Genomic DNA, 26,364 nt, shown 5'->3' on the forward strand with positions numbered 1-26,364 from the left:
AAGATTCCCAAACCTTTCATTTACTTAAAGAGAACAATTTCAAAAGATCACTACATATAGCTGCAAAAGTCTATTTATCCAAATTATGAGTCTCAAATTGGAACTATACCTATTTCTTTTTAAGAAAGTTTTAGGATTCAGCATGGTGAATGCTTTTTCTCAAACAAAATAGTAAGCAGATCTGTTAGTAAAACCAGAAATGAATCATGCCATAAGAAATTTCTATCTCTTGAAGAAAAGAGAGAATTGACCCTAAAGTTACCAAATTGTTATCATTTTTGGTCCAAAATGATCCTGCTGTTGTTGGCTTCCCAGTGGCCCCAGATTAAGCTAAAATGATCTTTGTAAGACGAACAACTTTTTCATCATTATCTACTATACCTTTTGTAGCTTCTGTCAAGAAGTAACTAAATACCAGGTGTACTCATTATGTTCCATTTTTGAAAATCATTTCTGAATTTTGATTTTTCCTCTCATCCTAATCTAATGATAAAAAGCATGACAAGATTTTTTGTTTGTTTATTTTTTGCTTTTTATTGAATTTATTGGAGTGACACTGGTTAATAAAATTATACAGGTTTCTGTTGCCATCTGTACACTGTAGTGTGTCTCCATCATCATTTACCTCCCCTATACAAATCTACACCTATCCCCACCCTGCCTTCCCAACCCCCAGCAATCACTGTGCTGTTGTCAGAGTCCATAAGATTTTCCTCTCATCCATCATCATTTACCCCCTCTATACCCTCCTCAACTCTCCCTACCCAGGCCTCCAACCCCATCAGCCTGCTCTGTATCTATGAATCTGTCTCTATTTTGCTTTGGATAGTATGGATAATTTAACACAATCTTAATTATTTTTATTTATTCTTCCATTGATATAAATCTCCTTCAATTTCTTTCTTCAGCGTCTCATAATTTTCTGAGTACAGGCCTTTAACATCCTTGGTTAAATTTATTTGTTGGTATTTTTGATGCAATTATGAATTGGATTGTTTTCTTAATTTCTCTTTCTGTTAGTTTATTATTGGTGTATAGAAATGGAACCAATTTCAATACTAATTTATATTTGTTTTTGTATCCTGCTACTTTACTTAATTCATTCATCAGCTCTAGTAGTTTTTTGGTAGAATTTTTAGGATTCTTTATAGACAATATCATGTCATCTGCAGATAATGACAGTTTTACTTCTTCCTTTCCAATTTGGGTGTCTTTTACTTCATTTTCTTGCCTTATTTCTGTGGGTAGAACTTCCAATACTATGTTAAATAAAAGTTGTAAAAGTGAACATTTCTGTCTTAATCCTGATCTTGAAAAATCAGCTGACAGTCTTATAGGAGCTCCCTTGGAGGTAACTAACTATCTTTCTCTTTCTGCTTTTAAGATTTTGTCTTTAATGTTTCCCATTTTAATTATGATGTTTCTTAATGTTGGCCTATTTTGGTTTATCTGGTTTGGGTCTCTCTGCTCTACCTGTACTTGTGTCTTTACCCTTTACAAGGTTAGGGGACTTTTTGGTCATTATTTCTTCAGATAGGTTTTCAATCCCTTGCTCCTTCTCTTCTTCTCATATCCCTATTTTGTGAATGTTGTTATGATTCATTTTGTCTCAAAGATCCCTTAAACTTTCCTAATTTTTTGCATTCCTTTTGTTTTTACTCTTCTGATGGGGTATTTTCTGCCACCTCATCTTCCAAATTGCTGATTGATCGATCCTCTTCTTTACCTGTCTACTGCATTATAAGAAAATGCTACCAACAAATATATGCCAACAAGTTGTACAATCTGAGGAAATGCATAAATTCCTAGAAACATACATACTTCCCAGGCTGAATCAAGCAGAAGCAGAAAATCTGAAGAGACAAATTATGTCCAACAAAATTGAATCAGTAATCAAAAACTTTCCGACAAACCAAAGCCCTGGACCAGATGGCATCACTGGTAGATTTTGCCAAGCATTAGAAAGAATGAATACCTACACTTCTTAAGTTATTCCAAAATATTCAAGTGGAGTTAAGGCTCCCAAAGTCATTTTACAAGGCCAGAATTATCCTGATTCTAAAACCAGACAAAGACATTCCAAAAAAAGAAAATTATATGCCAATATCCCTGATTAATATAGATGCAAAATTCCTTAATAAAATATTAGCAAACCAAATTCAGCAACACATTAAAAAGATCATACACCATGATCAAGTGGAATTTATACCTGGGATGCAAAGTTGGTTCAATATTCACAAAGGAATTTCTGATACATCACATAAACAAATTGAAGGACAAAAAAATTACATGATTATGTGAGTAGATGCAGTACTCATTCCCCAATAGATTACCACTTGGGGAATAAAGGGGATATACCTCAACAAAATAAAGGCTTTGTATGACAAACTCACAACTAACATCATACTCAATGGAGAGAAACTAAAAGCCTAAAGCAGATTAAGATTTTGCTATTGGAGGAGAGGGTTTAACACAGGAAAAGTGGTTCCTGTCAGACAGGTGAGCAGATGGCCCTTGTCGTGAAGCCTACCAAGTCCCTTTCTCCCTGCGTATTTCTGGCACCCCATTAGCTTGACTAGAATCGTGAGGGGTTTTTGTGGTGACATTTTTATTTATTTATTTTTAATTATATTTTATTTATTATGCTATTACAGTTGTCCCAATTACTGCATATTCCACCTTTTGCTATCCATTTTGTACAGAGCTGCTTCCATCAGTGAACCACTCTTCATCAGGGTTTTCTAAGGGTTGGTCTAGCAAGTCTATTCTACTGGAATAGGTAAGATTAATAATCTCTGAGTAGGAATGGGTCAAGTTTGGAGATGATTTTATAGGCATTAATATGGCTAGATTTAAGGTATTCCAGGTTTTTACAGTTACTTCAGGATTATTCAGAAGAAGGGCCTGATATCTGGTCAATCTATTTCCTGTTAGCCAGAGATGCACTTTCATTTCTAATATTCCTTATAGCTGATGTGGCATTAACACCTCTAACTTCTGCCCAAGAGTTAACTTTGTAGCTTCCTCTGTTAGCGTGGTTGTGTCTGCAATTGCTCTTAGACACAGGGGCCACGTGGCGCTCGAATGCAAATAGGTATTAGGAATCTGGGTGGACAGGGATGCAGAAGAAAGCATCTTTTACGTCTAAAACTGTATACCACTGAGAATAGTCTGGTACTTGAGTGAATATAGTGGAAGCATTGGCTACAAGAGTATGGAGGGGAACAACAGCCTCATTAACTAGTCTTAAATTCTGGACCTATCTGTATACCCCTGTCGGTTTGAGAACAGGGACAATTGGAGTACTGCAAGGAGACTGACAGGCTACCAGCAGCCCTTGTGTTGCAAATTTCTCTATGATGGGCTGCTGACCCTTTAGGGCCCTGTGTTTGACAGAACACTGTTTCTTATGGGGATAGGCTGTCCCAGGCTTTAAGCAAATTTGAACTGGTTCAGCAGTCTTGGCTTTTCCAGGAACTCCAGAGTTCCAAACTAAAGGACCTGCTTTCTGTAAAATTTGTTCTAGGATGTTGTTTTTTATTTTCTTTTATTGGCATAATTTTTAAGGTCTTAACTGGGACCTCCTGAAACTTCAAAATGGCCCCTAATCTGGCTAAGAGGTCTTGTCCTAGCCAGATTAGTATACTATACCTAGTGGTATAGTATACTGCAGAATAATTAGGAAAGAATGTTTTAAACATTTGGATTTCAACTGATAGGTGATAGAATATGTAAAAACAAGTTTGAGATTTTCCTTCAACCCCCATAATATTAGTTGAACTAGACAAGAGAGGTCTAGCATAAGAATTGAGGACAGAGTAAGTGGCCCCAGTATCAACAAGAAAGTTAATTTTTTTACCTGCCACATCTAGGGTTGCTCAGCGTTCCTTGTTAGAGATTGAAATGCTGGTGGAGGCTGGGGCCAATCTATTCCCCAGGCACCCTCAATTGCTGCTATGGTCTTAGGTTATGACTGCTTTCCACTCTGGGAATGGGGGAAGTCCAGTGCCAGGGGTCAGGGTCTGCACCTTTGCACATGGGACATGGCCCTGGTGGTGGCCTCGTGTAATTCCTTGCCCAGTGTCCAGGATGTTTACACTTAAAGCATATTTGATCTTTTTGCCCTTAGCATTTTTGTGGCTTTCCCAGGTTACCTTGAGGTGGCTGGACATTGCCAGGCACTGCTAACAGCTAGCACTATTAACTTGACTGTCTTTCTTCCCCCTTTTTCCTACACTGGATCTGTACCTCTCTTTCCTCAAGGTCTGAGTTGTTAAAAACAGAGAAGGCAGTGTCTATAAGTTGGGCCATAGGAGTTTGTGGACCCATTTGTAATTTCTGAAGCTTTCTATGAATATCTGGTGCTGACCGGGTACTGAAATGCTGCCCCATTAACACTTGACCTTCTGGAGATGATGGATCTAGATCAGTATATTTCTTGAATGCCTCAGCCAGCCTGTTACAGAAGAGAGCAGGATTCTCTTCCTTTCCTTGTGTTATTTCTCTGATCTTGTCATAACTTACAGGCTTCCTAATACATTGTTTCATCCCAGCTAATAAACACTGAATTATGATGTTCCTCTTTCTGTTTCTTCCCTGAGTATTATAGTCCCAATTAGGCTTTTGATCAGGGCTCTTGTTCAGGGACTATTTGAGCTGCTGGTCCTATATCTCTGGGATTTTGAGCATGTAATTGCATGTCTGCATGTTGACAGGCCTCTTCCCAAGTTTGTTGCTCTTCTGGAGAGCAGCAGGTGGTCAGGATTATTTATATAAGGTCTCTCCAGGACACATCAAAGACAAGGGTTAACGTTTGGAAGTTACTAGTGAAGTATGTAAGATCCTCCAAAAAGTTTCCTAGTCTGTCTTCACACTGCTGCAGGTCAGTTATTGAAAAGGGTGCATGTACCCAAATAGGGCCTTCAGTACCTGCTATTTCCCTTAGGGGCAGAAGGGTAGGAACCGTGGGGAAATATGAGACTCTACTCTGAGTATGTCCTGCTGGACTAGGTTTCTTTTCAGCTGGTAATTTTGGATATATTGGAGAGTAGGATAAAGGAGAGGTTAATTCCCCTGAGGTAAGAGCAGAGGCTTCAGGACTCTGGGGCCTGCTTGGTTCTCCCTGAGAGACAGGTGGGGAACTTAGACAAGGGGTCGCTAGGAATTCCTTGTTGACCCCTAGAGGGGCTGCCTCCCTTGGCCCAGAGAGAGGACTAGATTATGATACAGTGCCATGAAGGCTTGAACATTGGGAACCTCTGACTATTTGCCCAACCATTCACAAAACAGGTCTAACTGGAGTATGGTGGTACTTACTAGTTTATACTAGTAAACTTACTAGTAAGTTTACACTAGTATACTAGGTGGAGTATGGGGTATTTACTAGTTTATACTAAGGCCAAGCCATATTGCAAAAGAAAATTAGCCTCTCTTTAGATTTTTCAGGGTAAAATTTTTCCTAGTTTCTAAGAATGCATCCCAGCGGGGATTCTGAGGGGATAGAGGGTGTATTACCTATCTTGTCCATGGCTTACCTGAGGAAGAAAAAGAGAGTGGAACTTCCTGGCTCCCTAGAGTTGTCCTTCTTTGTTTGCCCACGGAGTTACCTAGTGAGTTACAGGGTGTCCCCTGTTATCCACTCTCCTAGTGGGTTATAGGGTATCCCCCATTATCCCACCATTCTAGTGGGTTACAGGGGGTCCCCAGTTATTGACTGTTCTAGTGGGTTACAGGGGGTCCCACATTATACCACCATTCTAGTGGGTTAGAGAGCATCCCCCGTTATCCCCCATTCTAAACTACCAGATGTGTCAGGTGAAATTAAAAGAACAAACTAGAGTTGCCAGGCCTAATTGTACCCTCTTTCCTGGTATCTAATTTGGAGACTTCAGTAAGAAAATTAGCTTCTGCTAGTTTCTTTTGCTCCTAATTTGGGCTAGTTTCTTCTGTTACTTGATTATCTTGGGTTAGTTTAACTTGGGCTAGTTTCTTTTGTTCTTCATACCTTGGGCTAGTTCCTAGTAATTGATTAACTTGGGAATTGATTCTGTAAGTTGGACTCCTTCGAGGAATTGTAGGGAGAGGACTCCCTAGAATTAATTGGTTAACTGGGGCTAGTGTCCTCTGCTCCTCCTTCTAATTGCTTAATTCAAACTACAATAGTTTCCTCTGAATTGATTAGCCCAAACTAGTTTCTTAACCTGAACTAGTTTCCTCCGCTTCTCATAATTCATTAACTTGAAATAATTTTCTCTGCTTAACTTGAACTAGTATCCTCTTTTATTAACTTGCCTCCTGGTAATTGATTCCTCTGCGTAGTGGGGAGAAGCATTCTAATGTATCTATTTTACAAACTAAACTGGATTGGGAAGGTCTTCAAAAGGATTTTAAAGGGCGCACCTTCCTTGACCTATGTTCAGCAAATGCAGCAAACATTTATATGGAGAAGTGCAAAATAGAGAGGCCATGGGTGAAGCAAGTTTTAGGAGAAACATGGTTGGCTTGTGAAGAAGGGAGGTGTACCTGGCAACCCTTTCTGAGAGTTACAACGGACTTGAAGGGAAAGCCGCGGGGAAGGGACAATGTTATGTTTTACACAGTGTGCCCTGCTGCACAGATATTGTCTTGTGCCTGGTGAGGAGCTAGTCTCTAATCCTGATCCATGACCAGATAATCCTCACCCGGGAGTCTTTTAACGCGGCTGTCACCCTATTGGCTTTTAACTGCCCAAACCATGCCCCCACAAAAGCCGCAAACTCTCTTCAAGGAGCCAGGGTGTCCCAAGGCATAAGGGAGACAGAGAGAACAAAAGTCTCCTCCAGCCACCAGGGAGGGTGGAAACAGCTGTCTTACCACTCTAGCGTTTTCACACTGTTGACTGGCTCCCAAACTGTTGCACACTTTCTTGGGTTTTTACTTAGGCTTCTACACATTGATTTCCCATAATCCTCCTTGATTGCCCACTCAGGGAGGAAATCACAATGCTAATTATTATCAGGTGTCACAAGGCGATTCTCAGAAATCAGGATGCTGACCGATGACAGCCGCAGTGTCTCAGGGTTTCCTATTGTATCTCCTGCCTTATTTCCAGCAAAAAAAGTCCATTTTTATTCTCTTGCAACCACTGTCCCACCTATCCCATTTCAAAAGTAATGACTATCTTTATTTCTAACAGCATACATTAGTTTAGTCTGCTTTTGTTCTTTTCTGAAAATGTAAACATAAACCATAAAAAATGAATGGCCTTAACATAAAAATAAAATTGCGCTCTAATTATCACTGTAAAGACCATATAACAATGACTGCAAAGTTTTAAAGAAATAACTTAGAAATCAGATAGCCCACTTGTGTTGCTATTTTTTTCTTTCCTTCCTTGTTTATTTTATTCACAGATATCATCTTATTATGTTTTCTCTATCCCATTATGTCTCTCTCTCTCTCTCTCTCTCTCCCTCTCTCTCATTTGGCATTAATCTAATATTTCTTCTTATTATTATTCCACTTTTTCCCCTTTTCCTGTGATACACTATTTTCTATACTTCTAGTACTTATCCTATGGATTTCAACATGCATACTTAGCTTATTAAATACTAATATAGGTTATTCCTTTTACATATTTCCAACAAAATAAGATATTAGCATCTTTTAATTGCATTTCCCTCCCCCCAACTTTTGCATTGCACTAAATTCAATGTGTAATAAAAACCTATAAGGCATTATTCTTAGTATTACTGTCTTGTACAGTGTATATTAATTTAGATTTACCCACATATTTACTTTCCATTGCTATTCATTCTATTGTGCATTTTTGTGCTCTATCTGGCATAAATTTCCTTCCACTTGAAAATTCTTTTCACATTTCTTTTGTCACAGATCTGGTGAAGAGGAATTTTTTTCAGGTTTTGTTTGGCTTGAATTATCTTCATTTCATTCACATTTGAAGGGACTTTTTTTCTTGGAATATAGTTCTAGTATTTTTGTTTGTTCTTACCCCTTTAGCACTTCAATGATGTCGTTCCATTATTTTCTGATTTCTAATGTTCCTGTACTAAATATAGTTGTCAAACTTCTTGCTACTCATTTGTAAATATGCTACTTTATTCTTCTGTATATTTTGAGATTTTGTGTATGTGTGTTCAGTTTTGCAGTTAACTATGATATGTATTTATCCATTTTGGGGCATATAGCACTTCTTGAATTGATAACTAGATATCTTTCATCTAATATTACTTCTACCACCTTCTATTATGTGACTCTAAGGATATGTGTATATTAAATCTCTTCTATATATTCCATAGTCCCTTGTGGTTTTTTCTATATTTCCATTCATTTTCTTTTTCAAGCTTCCAACTGGGTATTTTCTGTTAATCTATCTCCTAGTTGACTTATCCTTTCTTCTCTGGTTTCCAATCCTGGTTTTGTTAATTCCAGGATATCTATTTTACTCTATTTCTAAAAAATAGATGTTTATTTGCTGGAGGGAAATTTTATATTATTGTCTTCTGCTTTCTTGGTCTTATTGGTTAGAGTTATTCAGAAATCTGTATCAGTAACTTGAGTACATGCCGATTGTGGATCTGTTTATAGTGTCAGTGTCTTTCTTGGTGTGTTAGGTAATTTAAGATTGTGTGCCAGACATTATATTGTTGTAATGGTTCTGGCTGTAATACTTTCTTCCAAACAGGTTTTATCCTATCTCTGATGAGGAACCTGATAGAGACAGAACACATCAATCCAATCAACACTTGAGTTGTCTCAGGGACTTCCGGCCAAGATGGGCTGTAGGTAGATACACTGTGCCTCCTTGCACAACCAAGAGAAGGACAACAACAAATTTAAAAACAAAAAATAACCAGAACTTCCAGAAAATCAAATTGTATAGAAGTCCAACAACCAAGGAGTTAAAGCAGAAGCATTCATCCAGACCTGTAGGAGGGATGGAGATGGGCAGCCAGGGCAGAGAGCTGGAGGACCTGGGTGGGTGAGGCAGCAGCTGGTGGACCAGGTGGTCCCACATTTGTGTGTGGATAAACCAGGAGGAACAACTGGGGAGTGAGACAGACCCCATAACTCAGAGTTCCAGTGTGGGGAGATAAAGCCTCAAAACCTCTGACTGAAAAAACCTGTGGGGGATGAGGCAGCAAGAGAAACTCACAGCCTCACAGGAGAGTTACTTGGAGAGACCCCCAAAGTCCTAGAGCATACACAAACCCAGTCACCTGGGAATCAGCACCAGAAGGGCCCAATTTACTTGTGGGTAGTGGAGGAAGTGACTGAAAGCCAGCAACAGCCGAGCAAGTGACATTGTTCCCTTTTGGACTCCTCCCCCACATACAATGCAACACCACACGGAAATGGGTTGCCCCGCCCTGGCAAATACCTAAGGCCCCACCCTTTACTACCTAACAGACCCTCAGACACACACACACAAAATGGCCCAAATGAAAGAGCAGATCAAAGCTCCAGAAAAAAATACAACTAAGTGATGAAGAGATAACCAACCTATCAGATGCACAGTTCAAAACACTACTAATCAGGATGCTCACAGAATTGGTTGAGTATGGTCACAAAATACAGGAAACTGTGAAGGCTATGAAAAGTGAAGTAAAGGAAAATGCATAAGAAACCAACAGTCATGGGAAGGAAACTGGGACTCACATCAATGGCTTGGACCAGAGGAAGAAATAAACATTTAACCAAAACAGAATGAAGAAACAAGAGCCCCCCAAAATGAGGAGAGGTTTAGGAACATCCAGGACAACTTGAAACATTCCAACATCCAAATCATATGGGTGCCAAAAGAAGAACAGGAAGAGCAAGAAATTGAAAACTTATTTGAAAAAATAATGGAGAACTTCCCTAATCTGGCAAAAGAAATAGACTTCCATGAAGTCCAGAAAGCTCAGAGAGTCCCAAAGAATTTGGACCCAAGGAAGCACACACCAAGGCACATCATAAGCATATTAGCCAAGATTAAAGATAAGGAGGGAATCTTAAAAGCAGCAAGAGAAAAGGAGTTATCTACAAAGGAGTTCTCATAAGACTATCAGCTGATTTCTAAAAAGAAACCTTAGAGGCAAGAAGGGGCTGGAAAGAAGTATTCAAAGTCATGAAAGGCAAGGACCTACGTCCGAGATTACTCTATCCAGCAAAGCTATCATTTAGAATAGAAGGGCAGATAAAGTGCTTCCCAGATAAGGTCAAGTTAAAGAAATTCATCATCAGCAAGCCCTTATTATATGAAATGTTAAAGGAACTTATCTAAGATAAAGAAGAAGATCAAAAACTATTTGAATAGTAAAATGACAACAAACTCACAACTATCAACAACTGAACCTAAAAAAAACAAAAACAAACTAAGCAAACAACTAGAACAGGAATAGAATCACAGAAATGGAGATCACATGGAGAGTTATCAGTCGGGAGAGGGTGGGGGGAGAATAAAGGCACAGGGAATAAGAAGCATAAATGGTAGGTACAAAATAGACAGGGGGAGGTTAAGAATAGTATAGGAAATGTAGAAGCCAAAGAACTTCTATGTATGACCCATGGACATGAACTAAGGTGGTGGGGGAGGGGATACAGATGGGAAGGGGAAGCAGGGCAGAGGGGAATAAAGGTAAGAAAATGGGACAATTGTAGTAGCATAATCAATAAAATGTATTTAAAAAAATTAAATTAGAAAACAGTTGAATTGTCTCAAAGATGGACAGTAGTCTATAAAAGGCTCAGACTACTCATTTAATCTCACAGGGAATAACATTCTATGGGGCTCACTGAGAGCCTTAGGTGTTTATTAGGACCCTTCATCTTTAGAAGAGCCTCAACTCCGATTTAGGAGTTTAACATTGTGATAGTGTCAAAAACTCAGCTAAGTTTCTCTTCAGTTTATACCTTGCTTCTTGACTTTCACTTTAGACAGCTTAATAAGTCAAAAAAAATTTTGAAGCTCAGTCTCATTTCTTCTTTTAATTGTTTATGCTATTATGGTTATTCCTGCCTTTTCCTCCCTTTTCCCACCTTCATATAGCCCCACTCTCTCCCTTTCCTCAGTCAATCCCCGTATTATTGCCCATGTTCATGGGTCATGCATAAATGATCTCTGGTTAATCCCTTCACCATCTTTCATGCAGTCCATACCTCCCTTCCAGCAGCTGCCAGTCTATTCCATGTATCAGTGCTTCGGTTTCTATGTTGTTTGATAGTTTATCATGTTCATTAGATTCCGCATATATGTGAGATCATGTGGTATTTGTCTTTCACTGACTGGATTATTTCAGTTAGCGTAATATTCTCCAGGTCTATTCAGACTGTCACAAAGGGTAAGAGTTCCTTGTTTTTTTCTGCTGTGTAGTATTCCATTATGTAAATTATTGCAGTTCTTTTATCCACTCATTTACTGATGGGCCCTTAGGCTGTTTCAAGATCTTGGCTATTGTAAATAGTGCTGCTGTGAACATAGGGGTGCATGTATTATTTTGTATTGGTGTTTCAGGATTCTTGAGCTATATTCCCAGAAGGTCAAAAAGGAGTTCCATGTTTAATTTTTTGAGGATTCTCCATATTGTATTCCACAGTGGCCGCACCAGACTGCAATCCCACCAACAGTGCATTAGGGTTCCCTTATCTCCACATCCTTGCCAACACTTGTTTTGTTTGTTGACATATTATTGATGGTATCCATTCTAACAGGTATGAAGTGATATAGGGGAACATTTTTGCCAATGATACATCTGATAGGGGTTTAATCTCCAAAGTGCACAAAGAACTAATACAACTCAACACTAAGAAGACAAACCAATTAAAAATGAGCAAAATACCTGAATAGACACTTCTCCAAAGAGGACATACAGATGGCCCATAGAAATATGAAAACAAGTGCTCAACATCACTAATCATGAAAGAGATGCAAATTAAAACCACAATGAGAAAGCACCCCAGTCAGTCTCATTTCATTGCATTTCTGTTCTCTCCTGGATTTTTATCCTTAAGGCTTTAGTAATTTTGCATCCCCAAACTTGATGTTTTTTTTTCTCCTCAAGCCTATGTGATTACCAAAACTTTGTTGCCTACTCTATTTCCTACCATCTTCCATCTTTCTGGAGTCTCAGTCTTCCCCCAATACTTCATAGCATCAAATACTCAGTTTGATACAGAAATACAGAATGTGGGACTTCTATGCATTTCCCTTCTTTCCTGGATTCTTGGCCCCTTTATTTGGCTCCTTTGGCAGTTTTCTGATGCTTCCACATATGTACATCTCTCTTTCTTTCCTTCCTTCTTTCTTTCCTTCTTTCTCTTTCTTTCTCTCTTTCTTTCCTTCTTTCCTTCTTTTCTTCCTTCCTCCCTCCCTCCCTTCTTTCCTTCTTTTAGTCATCATTCATTTATTTTACTCACACGTTCTAATTGTTTTGGGTAAGAACTTCAGCCTGCTACAAGTTTATATGTCATAGCCAGAAACTGAAGTCAGTTTCCTTCTTTCCTTTCTTCCCTCATTTCAGTAATATTTATTGAGTAGCTATGATATCCCAAGCACTGTACTAGGAGTTGTGGATATTGCAGTGAAGTAAATTGTATCCACTATCCAACCTGAAAATAGATTGTTACCAATACTACAAAATCCCTCTATATGCCCCTCCTTCATCCTATACTCATCTGCCCCACTTAGAGGTAATCATTATCCTGAATTTATGTTTATCATGATATTCTTTATAGTTTCATATATGTATATATGCATATCCTTAAACAGTACTTTATACAAATTTGACATTTTTGAATTTTATGAAATTGAAGTATTATATGTGTCTTTTTAACATCTTAGTACAACAGTCTGTATTTCAACAGTTTGTTCTAGAAAAATGACTAAAGGTGAACTTCTAAAAAAACAAACATACATTCATGAAGCCCTTTAGCTGTGAACAGGGGAGAGCACCATATAACAGCCCTGACTTGGCTTTTATGCTTGTAGATTTTAAAATCTGTGAGAACGAGACCATGGCTTTGTTCATCTTTGTTGCTGCAGCAGATAGCTTATGATGGGGTCCAGTAAGCAGGAGCTTAATTAAGAAAAGAATGAAAAGGAAGTCCCCGGTCCTTATGAACTGTGCCCACAAAAAGCACAGGGTGTCAAAAGCAGAGCATAGATGCATCACAGTGACTTGGTGGTTTAGTGAAGGGTGATGTTTCATTTATTAAAAGTATGGAGTATATTAAGCACTTAGGTTTATCAAGCATTTGGGAATATTTCTATAAAGGGATCTAGAAAAGTGTGCTTGCTCAGTCACTGAGATACATCCGAACTTTTTGCTTAGTCAATTACTTGCTCTGTATCCGTGTGAAGTTTGTAGACTTGCAATGTGTCAGAGGCTGTGTTGTCATCCTTTAGCCCTGTTTTGTGAGACCTGGTTCCACTGAATATAACAGTAACATCTCAAACATTAATAATATAAACAATTTCATTTTTAATTTTAACTATATTTAAAGTAAAACATCCTCTCATTCCCCTTTCCTCACCTCCCCCACCCACCGCTTTCCTTCACTCTATCATGCTTTTTAAACCAGGTTTTGGAAGCTAATGAATAATAAAGATACAGTGTAGTTCTTTTTTCCCCTGGTGAAATACTACATTATTTGTTATTCATGAGTTCTTGTTTTCCTGAAACATTGTTTGATAAAACATGTGGGTGATGTATATCCTATCATTGCTTGGAAGTCTTTTAGATTTCCTCTGTTTCAGTGTTTTCCTTTTGTTTTAATAAACTTGCAAATAGTTTTGGAGAAGAGCCACTTGATACTAACATAATTAACCTATTTTAGTACCAAGTCCTCCAAAACCCACTCGCAAGTGAACAGATTCAACATTTCACAGTATTTCTTATTAAGTTAGATAGGAAGAGTAAAAGAAAGATAATGAAACCAGAAAAAAAACACTGGCCTTTGGGCTGCCTGTCGTGTACCAAACCGTATAAACTGAGACAGGTATTAAATCTTTATGGTGCTTTATTCAGATGGCTGGGAATCTGAGAAGACAGAGGGTTTGCAGCCTAACGAACCATCTTACATTTTCTTTCCAAGCCAATATTTTTATAACAGAGAACAAAGTGCATTGAGGGGTTTTGAAATTCAGGGAATATTAGATTTTAAAAAACTGCAGTATTCTCACCCTGGGCAGTTAGCTGTTCCCAGGGGCAGGTGGTCCTCAATCTCTCCGTGGAACACAAAGGCCCAGATGCCTCCACTTGTCCCCAGGCGGTAATCTTTAGCAGTGCCCCAGGAGGTCAGCCATCTCTCCCCGGAGCAAGGATGGGCCTTATCTGTAGTTTCTGAAACAATAGCTTTAACACATGCATTACCTACTAGGCTTATTAACTATTTACCTTAACCTAAAATTTTCCAACTCCTGAGTTCCCTATCAATAAAAGGTTTTGTCTTTTAAAAATATTCTAGTAGACCCAGTAACTTCATCTTGTCTGTATCAAGCCTTTCATCTTTCTTTATGCTTCTGTGGTGTTGTCATCTGGTTTTTGAATCAGCCTCAGTAAATTCAACATAGCAGGAAATTCTTTCTGCAATTAGGTAAATCTTCTGTCAAAACAGAGCAGAGCTGTGTTTTTGCAAAGAGAAGAAGTGACGGTCTGGACTGCCACGAAAGCCCCTGGTTCCGATTGCTGTGCCTGTGAGTTTAATTTGGGAATGAGCATCATGATTCTCCTTAGACATAAAGCAATTTGTGCTTTCAGGAATTCAGGTAAACAACGGATACTCCACTTGTATGCCCTGAAATGAAGATTCATTTTCTAAGATTGGAGCTGAGAACTCTGTGTTGGGAAGTGAGAAGCTTATTTTTAAAATTTGTAACAGGTATAGGAATTAAATGTATTTCTTAAAATGTATTTTTATATATACATTTTAAAAATAATAACTCATGTACTTGAATCTTAATGATGCAGCAAACCGATCCATTTGGAATATTACCTGAAATGAAGAATGAAAAAATAAAGGTCTTGGAACAATAAAAATTGATTCCAGGTGACCAACGTCGCATGCTCCTGTATGTGCAATTCTCCCATGTAGCCATACTTCGTGCAGAGTAGTCATCACTCTCTCTGGAGCCAGACTACTGGAGTTGAACCCTAGCTCTGCCAGTAACTAGGTGTGTGACTTTGGGGAAGTTACTTTGGCAGTCTGTACCTAAATTTTCTCATATTTAATGTGGAGATAATAGAATTGATACAAGATTAAATGCATTAATACTTGTACAGTTCTTCTTTAAGATTTATTTCAGAAAGAGAGAGAAAATTCAATGTGTCGTTTCACTTGTTTATGAATTTATTACTTGCTTCTTGTGTGTGGCCTTGTCAGAGATTGAACCCACAACCTGGATGTTATCGGGACAAGGCTCTGACCAACTGACTCCTCAGCCAGGGCAGTGCTGGTACGGTTCTTAGAACAGTGCTTGGCATATATTAAACACTCAGTAAACATGAACTATTTTTACTCTTATTTTGTTATTTCTTACTTCACATATTCTTGATTTGCTTTTTGGTGATGTAGTTCTCACATATACAAGGAATTATAACCATAAATTAAATGGGAAAAGATACTTCTAGAAGAATGTCCATATTTTATAATTAAAATATGACAATTGGTAGCTCAAAATAAATAAGGAAAAAGAAAACAAAACATAAAAACTAAGCATAGGAACTTAAGTAGAACAATGGTCTGGACTATTTAGTGTGTGAGAAAATAGCCATAAACATTCAATAGCTCCAGAGGGCATCCGTGTATTTCAGCACAGATCAGTACCTGTTGTTCAAAGTAGTGATTGTGACTCATGAAGGAAATGTGACATTCCGTTTACGGTGTTCAGTTCAGAGAAGCCAGAAAGTGGTCTATATGTTAGGAAGATTCCATAGTTGAGTTCAAAAAAATAAATAAGAAAGGTATTCAAATATCAATTTCTAGAATATTTTGAATTACATGAGTTTTGTTGTATTTGCATTTTTTGCTTCCTCCTTTCAGTTCAAATTGGAATTTTTTAAAGAATTGTATGGAAATGTTGTCCTTGGGCACAAGCACTGTTTCCATAAAATGCCAATCAGTATTCCCCTTCTACATATCTAATTTTAGCCATTCTACTGCTCAGTAGAAGTACCTCCATACAGAATATCCGTGACTGTTAAGCTGGCCAGGTTTTGTTCTGCAATTACATTTATCAGGAGTTGACATGAATTATAGGTCGTGCCAATTTTGTGTTGCAAATATAAACCGTAGTGTTTATGTACATGTCACTGAGGAAGAAAGACCATTTTGCTCTTAACTCTTTCAAAATATGTTTAGTTATGGTAAAAAATATATATATATAACATAAAATTTTAAAGTTTTCAAGTTTGATGTAGTCTCATTTGCTTATTTTTTTGTTTTTGTAGTCTGTATTTTTAGTCAGAACTTATTCCCAAATCCAGTGTAACAAAGTATTTCCCCTGTATTTTCTCCTAAAAGTTTTATGGTGTTAGGCATTGTACTTTGGTTTTTATTCTATTTTGAGTTAGCTTTTGTATGTAATAAAGTGTATCTAACTTCAGTCTTTTGCATTGTGGATATCCAGTTTTCTCAACACCATTTGTTGAAGAGACTGCCTTGTTCCCATTGGGTGGTCCTGGCATCCTTGCAAACATTCGTCCATCTTATATGAGGACTTATTTCTATGCTCTCTGCTTTGTACCACTGGCCTATATGTCTGCTTTTATGCTAGTACCACAGTTTTTTGATTACCATAGCTTTGTAATATGTTTGAAATTAGGAAGTGTGATACCTCCAGTTTTGTTATTTTTAAAGATTGATTTGACTATTTGGGGTTCTTGAGATGCCATATAAATCATAAAATGGTATTTTTTATTTCTGCAAAAATTGCCATTGGGAATTTTTAAGGATTTTGATGGGAAATAATATTGTTAAAAATACGCATTTTTAACAATATTTAGTCTTCCAGTTCATAAACACAGATATCATTTCATTTCTGTTTTATTTAATTTCTTTTAGCAATGTTTAGTTGTCAGTTTGCAAGTCTTTCACTTTCTTGGTTAAGCTTATTTGTAAGTTATTTTATTCCTTTTGAAGCTATTGTAAGTGAAATTAAAAAATTGTTTACTGGATTGTTTGTTGTTAGTGTATAGAGAAACTCAACAAGATTTTATGTCTTGGAACTTAGATGAATATATTTATTCGTTCTAACAGGGTTTTTTTGTATGTATGTGAAATTTTTAGGATTTTCTACATATAAGATCATAAGATCATGTCATCTGCAAACAGAAATAACTGCTTATTCCTTTCCTTTTTGGACCTTTTATATCTTTTTGTTGTTGTTGCCTAATTGCTGTGGTTAGGACTTCCAATGCTATGTTAACAGAAGTGGTGACAGTAGGAATCCTTGCCTTATTTCTGATCTTAGAGGAAAAAACTCACTTTCACCATTGAGTATGATGCTAGCTATAGGATTTTCATATTCGGCCATTATGTTCTGGTAGTTTCCTTCTTCCTAGTTTTTTAAGAGTTTTTATTATGAAAGGGCATTGAATTTTTTCAAACACTTTTTATTCATTAATTGAAATGATCATGTGGTTTTGTCTTTCATTCTATCCATGTAGAATACCACATTAATTGATCCTTGAATACTAAACCATCTTGAATTCCTGAAATAAGTCCCACTTAGTTATGGTGTACAGTTCCTTTAATGTGCTGTTAAGTTTGGTTTGTATTTTGTTGAACATTTTCATATCGATACTATTCAAGATTATTGGCCTATAGTTTGCTTTTATTTTCTTCTTATAGTATTTTTGTCTGATTTTGGTGTGAGGGTAAATCTGGCCTTATAAATTGAGTTAGAAAGTGTTCCCTCCACTTTTTTGGAAGAGCTTGAGGAATGTTGGTATTAGTTCTTCTTTAAGTATTTGATAGAATTTTACGTTGAGGCTTTTCTCTGTTGGGAGGTTTGTGATTACTGATTTAATTTCTTACTAGTTATAGGTCCTTTTATTTATTTTAGATTTTTTTTTCATGATTCAGACTTGGTAGGTTATATGTTTCTAGGAATCTATCCAATTTGTTTTAAACTCTTGGCCACATTCTCTTCCCATCTGAATCTGGATTACTCCTTGGAACCTGACTTTGTGGGTTCCCAAGAGTGCCCCTTAGTAAAAATCTCTGCTGATGGCTTGGTAAGGTTCATCAAAGAGGGCACCCAATCTTGTGAGCAGCTGCCTTACTCACAGAGATACTATAATTTTTAATACAAGAAGCCCACTTTCTATCAAAAGCTACCATAGAACAGCTGCCCTCAAGGAAGTATTGCATTTTCTGTTTCTGCCCTCTTATACTTCTATAAAGTAGAAAGCTTTAAACTTGATCTAAAATAAATATGTTGGATATCTAAAATAAATATCTTAAATGCATGTTAAATTAGAGTAAAATTTTGAAGACTTTTCTCCTGTATTAAGTGAGGATCTATGTTTATATTCTAAATCCCTGAGAAAAAATGATGAAAAGCAGATACACTTCTGTTCAAATACACTAACATTTGTTGAATATCACCATACTTACACCATACTTATTGGAGATTTTTAAAAAGTATCTTAACTACTAAACTAATTGCCTCATCTTGAACATATATAAGTTTGGTTAGGAGGTGCCAGTGTTAGAGTAGCTATTGAATGATGGTGACAGTGTGGAGCAAAAAAGTATGGAAAACTGAGTACAAACTTACAATCACTGATAGAAAAATGAGCCAAGATCACTTGAATACTCCAAAGCAAGTGTATGTAAGCAACACTACATTCGGTTCCAATGCAGGCCCTGTAGTTTTGGAATATGTATGTCAGGGTGATATTCTTTTATTGAATTTAACTGACCGACCTTAGTTTCTTTCCTTTGGTAGTATAAAATAATTTAAGGATATAATAAAATGTTTGAGATATCTAATCATTTATTTCCCTGTGTTTTCCATAATAACATTAGAAAGTCTTTTTTTTTTAAGTTTAAGGGGCTTTATGTTTGGCAATATTTATCTAATCAACTCAATTTTTAAAAAATCTTCATTTTTCTTTCACCTCTAGAGTTAGCTTATAGCAAAAAATATTACTATTTTAATAAATGTTTGGATATGCCTTAAACATTTAAAATTCTCAACTGAGTCACTGTTGCAGAGCTAAGTCATATCTGGGAATTAATGCTGTTTTTATGCACAGCATTAAACTTCAAATTACAGTGAGGCAAAATATTTAAAGTCCACTATCGTATTCTTAGTATCTAAGATTTAGTTAACCTGTATTGGTCTTTGCTAGATTAATGTTTAATAAATGCAACTCATGACAAATTCCACATGTTATGTTCATAGTAGCATATTCTAATTAATGAAATGTTGATACTGCACTGAACTGGTCTTCTTGGTATTTTTTGCTTTTTGCTCTCTGTCTAACTTTTAGCCCTGGAGCATCCTGGGCCTCACCGCTTTGGACCAATTTCCTTCATTGCCTGCAGGCACTCCCTCAGTGATGCATGCAGTCTTACTTGATCTCATGGCTTTATCTGTCATATTGATATAAATGAATCCCAAATTATACAGACCAGACATCTCTCCTAAACCCATACTACTTTAGCAGACTGCTTATTTAATATCTAGAATTGAATTTCAAACAGATGATTCATACTTAACATTTGCAAAACTGAACTGCTCGTTCTCTCATATCTCCTCGACCTGCAGCCCAGCAGCGATGGCAACTCCGTTGTGAAGATTGCTCAGGCCCAAACCTGAAGGCTCACCCTTTGTTTTTTTCTTCCTCTTGTACCCCGTATTTAACCTTTTAGGACATCACAATGGTTCTACCTTCTTCAAACTGTACCTGCATCTGACTGAATGATTATGCGTACAAATATAAAATACGGCTCAAAGAAGTCAAAAGAATAGCTCACGTAGCTAGTAAGAGATGAAGTTGGAATTCAAATCTGTGTTTTGTGACAGGCCACAAATAATATACATTTTCCATAATACTGGCTTCTCCAAAGTAAATGTTATAATTGCCATTTTATTTATATATTCAATGGTTCAGAAATATAATTTGACTTTTTGTATAACTGAGTATTTATAAATAGTATGCATTATATCCATTACTTTCTGTAGCAATTTTCTAGGCTTATGGTGGTTTTTTCATAAATACTCGCAAACACAGTTGAATTGACTAGTCCTTATCTGTCCTAGTATTTTGCTCTGACCATGTTTCCAGTTGCAGGGTATAAATGTGTATAGGATGAAAGAAAGGGGGGGTATTAATGAAATAAAATATCCAAGGTCTTTTATAAAGCTCTTTTTCAAATACTTTCTTGCTATATCTCTATGTATTTAGAACATATATTAGCTCTTATGATTTATATATAAATACTTTTTTATTTGCTGGAGTTTTCATGATGTGTAATGTTGAACTTGATAATAATCATTTAAACTTAGATTGTGGAATTATTATTTAAATTATTTATTTTGTATTTTATTTAATCTTTATTGCATTTTTCCATTACCATTTAGTCCCCTTATTCTCCCCTCCTCCCAGCAATCACCATGCTCTTGTTCATGTCATGAGTCCTTTTTCTGCTTTGCTCCATCCCTCCACCCCCTAATCTCAAGGGCTTTGTATCAGAGGCATATTTTATAACTAAAATCCACTAGATTCTAAGTTCCTCTAATAGGTTATAATGGCAAAAAGAAAACAAATTTCAGTGTTAATACAGTTGTTGAAGCATCCCCTTTTTTTCCTGATGTACTGCTTGTATTTTAACGGAAGTTATTTGTGTTTATGCATTATAATTCAATATAGCACAAATAAAGTATGTTAAGTTGAGTTTTGCTGAGGTTGACTGATATTCTGGAAAGAAGCCAAGATTAAGCTTTTGGGTGATGTTCATTATGTCTGTTAATGTGACATATTTGGAAACCTGATCACTATTTTTCTTCTTTTTATATACATGTAGAATATTTATCTGTGTAACAGATTTTAGGTAAAGAGCACTTGGGACCATTAATTCATCTGTTTTTCCCCTTTTCTAAATTTGTATTATACTTTTTTGTTTTGTTATTCTATCACTTTGTGTTATTTTGTTCCAAGCATGAAATTTTATGAATGATTAATCCATAAAAGCAATTTCATATCTCAAATTCTATATATCTGTTCATTTACTTACCTACCTACCTTTGCTCAGATAAAAAAATATTTAACACTGATTCGTTTTCCAAATATTCTTATAGGCTTTGAAAATATCTCTTAAAGCAATGAGATGATATGGGAGACACTGAAAACAAAAACTGTGTCTGGTAATCACTCCCTATGATGACTGAATGAGTTAGAGATGTATGATAACTGCAGCTGCAATGTCATATATTTAGAAAGGAAATTTAATTTGCTACTTTAAAAAAATATATGTTGGCAAACAAACATCAAATGAAAATTCAAAAAAGATATTTTATTTCTGGAATATGTGTTAGTTCGGTTAGCATTTGCACTGATGGACATCTGTGGATCTTCAAACTGTGTAATAACTGCTCAGCTAACTACATATCACTGTCTTTTCTTTTTTATAGTGTATGCCGATTAAAGGCCTCGGCTTTGTGCTCGGAGCCTATCAGTGCGTTTGCAAAGCAGGATTCTATCATCCTCGAGTCTTCTCTGTGAACAAGTTTCAGAGTAAGTGCTCTTGGTTTTTGTGTGTATACCTGAATGCACATAATGCCTATCATTATTAATTATTCATGTTTTCTTTTAACCTTGTTGGAGTTTTATGATTAAATTCCCACTGGGTTGGCATTCCTTCTTCACTTAAGGGGTTTTTTACTTTGGTTTGTCATCCACAACACTGCAGAGTCCCACAAAAATACAGTAGGGCAAAAGTAGGTTTACAGTTGTGAGTCTGTGGAACAGTTAATAAAGCAATTTTAATAACCATAACCTGGATGTCTTCTTCCATACAAACAACTTTAAACCTACTTTGCCCACCCCTGTATGTTTATTTTTGGTATTTTAGTATTCAGTACATATTAAAGTTCTGAAAAATTCTGTAATCGGTAAGACTAACTGGGGTTCTGTATTGAAAGCTGTTACTGCAGAAAGTTTCTAAAACTGATTTTGCTAGTTTGTTTATTTTATTAATCAACTTGCTTGTATATTAGCCTCTGTGCTACATAAAGAATTACCACAAGATTAACACTTAAAACAACACAAATTTATTATCACAGTTTTGATTGATTAACCTTCTAGTCAGGCATTAGCCTGGTCCTGGGCTCAGGGTCTCACCAGGCCGACACCAAGGTGTCACCTGGGATGTGATGTGATCTGGAGGATCTTCTTCCAAGCCCAGTCAATTATTGGCGAACCTGAATTCCTTGCAACTGTGTGCCTGAGGTCCCCGTTTTCTTACTAGATGTCAGCTTGGGTTTCTTCTCAGCTCCTGAAAGTGTCCTCAAGTCCAAGCCATGTGATTCTCACAACACTCCAGCTTCCTTCTTCAAGGCTAGCAAGAGAATCTCACCAGTCTGCTCAGATGAAGTCTTACATAACAGTGTAATCATGGGAGTGACTATCTCATCATATGTACATTCAAGAGGAGGTGATTGTACAGGGTGTGTATCCCAGAATCAAAATGCGATCATCTGGGTATTTTATTCCTATTCCAGAAAATGTCAGTGTTACAATTTGCTTCTAGCCATCTATTGGATATAAATAACTAAGGAGTGGTAAAAAGGGATGGTTTCATGGGAAGTTAAGGTTTAGGGTTGCTAAAAATGAGGTACAGGTATCTTTTAGATAGTGATCCATAAGTCTTTGCCAGCCTTATTATTGTCTGTATAGGAATTTGCATCTCTACTAGGTATAGTTTTAAAGAGTATATTGAGATTGAGACCTGAGTGTCTTATTTTGGTAGTCATTTATAGGGTTTTTTTTTTTCCTCTTAAAAAACACTACTTCTGGTCTTGAGATTGCTTACATTTAACTTTTAGATTCTGGAGGTGAGTAACTTTTTGTTCTTTCCTTAGGCATTTAACTAACAGAGTTCAGCTCATGTTCTGCATGATAGTTGTTGTAGGTATGATTTTACGAGGGCTTTCAAGATTCTGCTCCCATACCCGCTGTACAATCCCTCCCTGTAAGTGTAGGTGGGACCTGTGAATGCAATGGGCAGTCACCCTCTTGTCTAGGCCATATCATATAGCAAAGGTGATGATATAGGTACTCTTGTGATTACATTGTATTAAATAAGACTCCTTCCCCCCAGTAGCAGAGTGCAGAGGGATTCCAGTGCTGGCTTTGAAGAAGAAAACTATGTTGTGGTGAGAGGGTCATATGCTAGGATCTGAGTGTGGCCATTAAGAGCTGTAAGCTAAAGGCAGCCAGCAAGAAAACAGGGACCTCAGTTCTGCAACTGCAAGGGACTGTATTCTTCCAACAGCCTGAATAGTTGGAAAAGGACCCTGACCTGCAGATGAGAATACAGCTTGGCTAAAACCTTGATTTTTAGTCTAGAGAAACCCTGGGTAGAGAACCCAGTTTCACTGTGCCCAGACTTCTGATCAACAGGAACTGGGAAATAATAAATAGGCATTTATTTGTTATTATAGTGATAAATTACTAACTCTCAAGTAATTTATTATACAGCAATAGAAAAGTAATACAATAGCAGTGATGATAACATGCTTTTAGGATGGATATGCCTTTTCCTTGTGTGTGTGTGTATAGCAAACCACGGCAATACCAGAGCTACTTTGGCATTTGTCACATTTATGGTCCAGACATAACATATGATTCAACACTGAAGGACTAAGGAAATAGGTTTTAGCTTATGTTCTGTGAAGGTATTTTGTAGCTGGTTTACCCACATTTGTTCTCAGCTCCCACTGTGTGACTGAAATAAAACATCTAAATATTGTAGAACCAGAGAATGACTATACCATTTGCTTATAACACCACCAGGAGAAACTAGTTAACCTTTAACAATTTATCTTTATTTAATTTGCACACTCCTACTTTCTTCCTTATTTTAAAGCCAGTGTTTTTCACTGGACCTCCTCTCTCTAAGAAAAGGCTGCTTGTCTGCATAAGTCTAACTCTCACGCTGTACACATTGCAGCCATGGAAAAGAAACCACAGTTTTCAGAAGGAGATTTCCAATCTTTATTTGGGCATAGATGTGATTCAGCTTTGACCTCAGCACATACTTAACCAGGACTGACCTTCCTCAATGACAGGGCAGAAAGCTAGCTACAGGTTATAATTTGAAATCGGTAAAGCACTCTTTGCTCAAAATATCTTTCCTAATGGTCTTTTCAGGTTTCATGAAAATCCAACTTAACTCATTCCTTATCCTAATGAAAGAACACAAAAATGTGACCAGAATTATGAGTTATAACTCACCAGCATCATCTGTCAAGGACAATTTTAACATTACTTGTATTTTTGGCTTATTGTTACAATATTTATTCTATGTTTTAATATACTCAGCCTCTTACTTATAGGAAGTTCATATGGGCGGTTGTTTTTACTGTTCTTGAGGAGGTACCCCTGAAGTAAGGAACAGCCAAAGGTAAAGGAAGCATTGAAGATCCTCAAAATGAGATAACACATGCAAAACTGCTACCACAGACCATGGGACATAAGTGTCCATAGATATAGTTAAATAAGTAAATAAACAAAAGAACACCACATACACAGATATAAACAAAAATCAGTGACATGTGTAAACAGATAACCCTTAAGCACCATTGGTCAATAGCACTTTGCCAAACATATTTTCTTATATTAAAATAACAAATTTTTAAAACCAGGGCTTTTGGAGGATGAATTCGACATGGGTCAGAAGGAAGGGGGGACAGCAAGTCTGTAACAGCCATTGCTGCACTGAGAAGCACAACGGGAGGAATACCGGGGAGTGTAAAGCAACAGGGGAAATTAATGCCCGGTAGGGGAAATGGGATATAGAAAGCAGAAAAGATGTACCTCAGCGATCAAATGTACTAAATTTGCAGTTGTAAATCTAGAAAAAGACCTGAAATTCTCACATCTATTATAGTCCTGTATCCCATTTATTCAGAGAAGCTCAGATATGGTGCTGATCTGTTAGAGAAAATGGAAATGTGATTGTTAAAAATCCTGTTAAAATATGAGGTGATTTAAATTCTTTACTTAGATCTAGGCCCACAGTAAACAAAGAGCTTGTAAAGACCAACAAGGATTTAAAATGACGTGATTTAAAATTGTGCTGGCAGCCCAGAGACTGTATTCCTGGCATCCCTCTGGAAACTGGCGGTTCTATGAGAGCTAATAGGAGCTGGCATCTGGATAGTAGCAGGATTTCAGAGTAACCAGGTGCTGATGTATAACTGTCTTTTCAAATCCAGGTTGTTCACCTCCAGGTTGATGAAATATAAGCTTATGACAAGCTCATCTTCCTTAAATCTATCTATTTTAATATGAATTCTGTCTTCAGTGAAATTTCTTTGCTTTTATGGTGACACATTACCAGCCTTTCAGGCATACGTCTCTTTTATTGGATTGACTTCAGCTCATGTACACTTCCAGATAGACCCGATTTACAAATGTCCCATAGTACCTAAAACTGACGACTCCTGCTTGGCCAACTCTGGTGCTATTGTCGTGAGGGGAAAAAAGACAAAAAACGGTGGACTTTAAAACTGTGTGGTCTTTGAATAAAAAGAAGGGAAGCTTTCTGAAAGCAGGTACAAAATAGGGATGCTAAGCTCTACGCGAACTGGGTAGCGAAGCTGTTTCTGCGATGTGTGTCTTTTTGTTGTGCAGGGTTCTCACACTCCCTCTCTCTCTTCCGTCTCGGGGCTGGAAAGCTTGAGGTATTCGACTTTCAGATGAAAACTGCTTGAACATCAGAGTCTCATAATTGGCGTAGTCCCTGTTGCTATTGGTCTTATGCCTTGTGATCTGGTTCACTTTTGCTGTACTGCCGAAACCTAGTCCTCATCAGTTTTACTCTAACTGCAGTAGCAAAATTCTTTATCTGAACTGCTGGGCTTATGCTTTTGTCTCAGGATTTCCCTAATTTTCAATTTTCATAACTTCTCTCATTTGTCCTACTTGTAAGGCTTGGGGTCCAGGCAGTAAATGTGTCTGGCAGTGAAGTTAGGTGCCAGTGGAAGGGTGCCCAGTGCTGTCACTCTTCTTGCACTATAACTGTTGCCTTTGTCTTGTTTATCTCTGGCTGCGTTCTTTTCCATTATTGGAAGGTACTTCATACCATGCTGGGCTTCCCTAGCCAGTAATCTCAGCTAAATTTCTACCATATTTTAGCACAATGATTAAG

The 26,364-nt window shown here is 37.1% G+C and overlaps 1 protein-coding gene across 1 annotated transcript in view; it reads left to right on the forward strand.

The window, feature by feature from the left end:
- Positions 1-26,364, forward strand: part of GPR158 (G protein-coupled receptor 158) — a 331,316-nt gene that overhangs the window by 146,440 nt on the left and 158,512 nt on the right. The window contains exon 3 of the mRNA XM_024575934.3: positions 21,623-21,725. Within this exon, the coding sequence (XP_024431702.1) occupies positions 21,623-21,725 (103 nt within the window). The remainder of the gene's footprint in view (positions 1-21,622; positions 21,726-26,364) is intronic.

This window comes from Desmodus rotundus, chromosome 4 (genome assembly GCF_022682495.2).
Source record: "Desmodus rotundus isolate HL8 chromosome 4, HLdesRot8A.1, whole genome shotgun sequence".
In the NCBI taxonomy this organism is placed as follows: domain Eukaryota; kingdom Metazoa; phylum Chordata; class Mammalia; order Chiroptera; family Phyllostomidae; genus Desmodus; species Desmodus rotundus.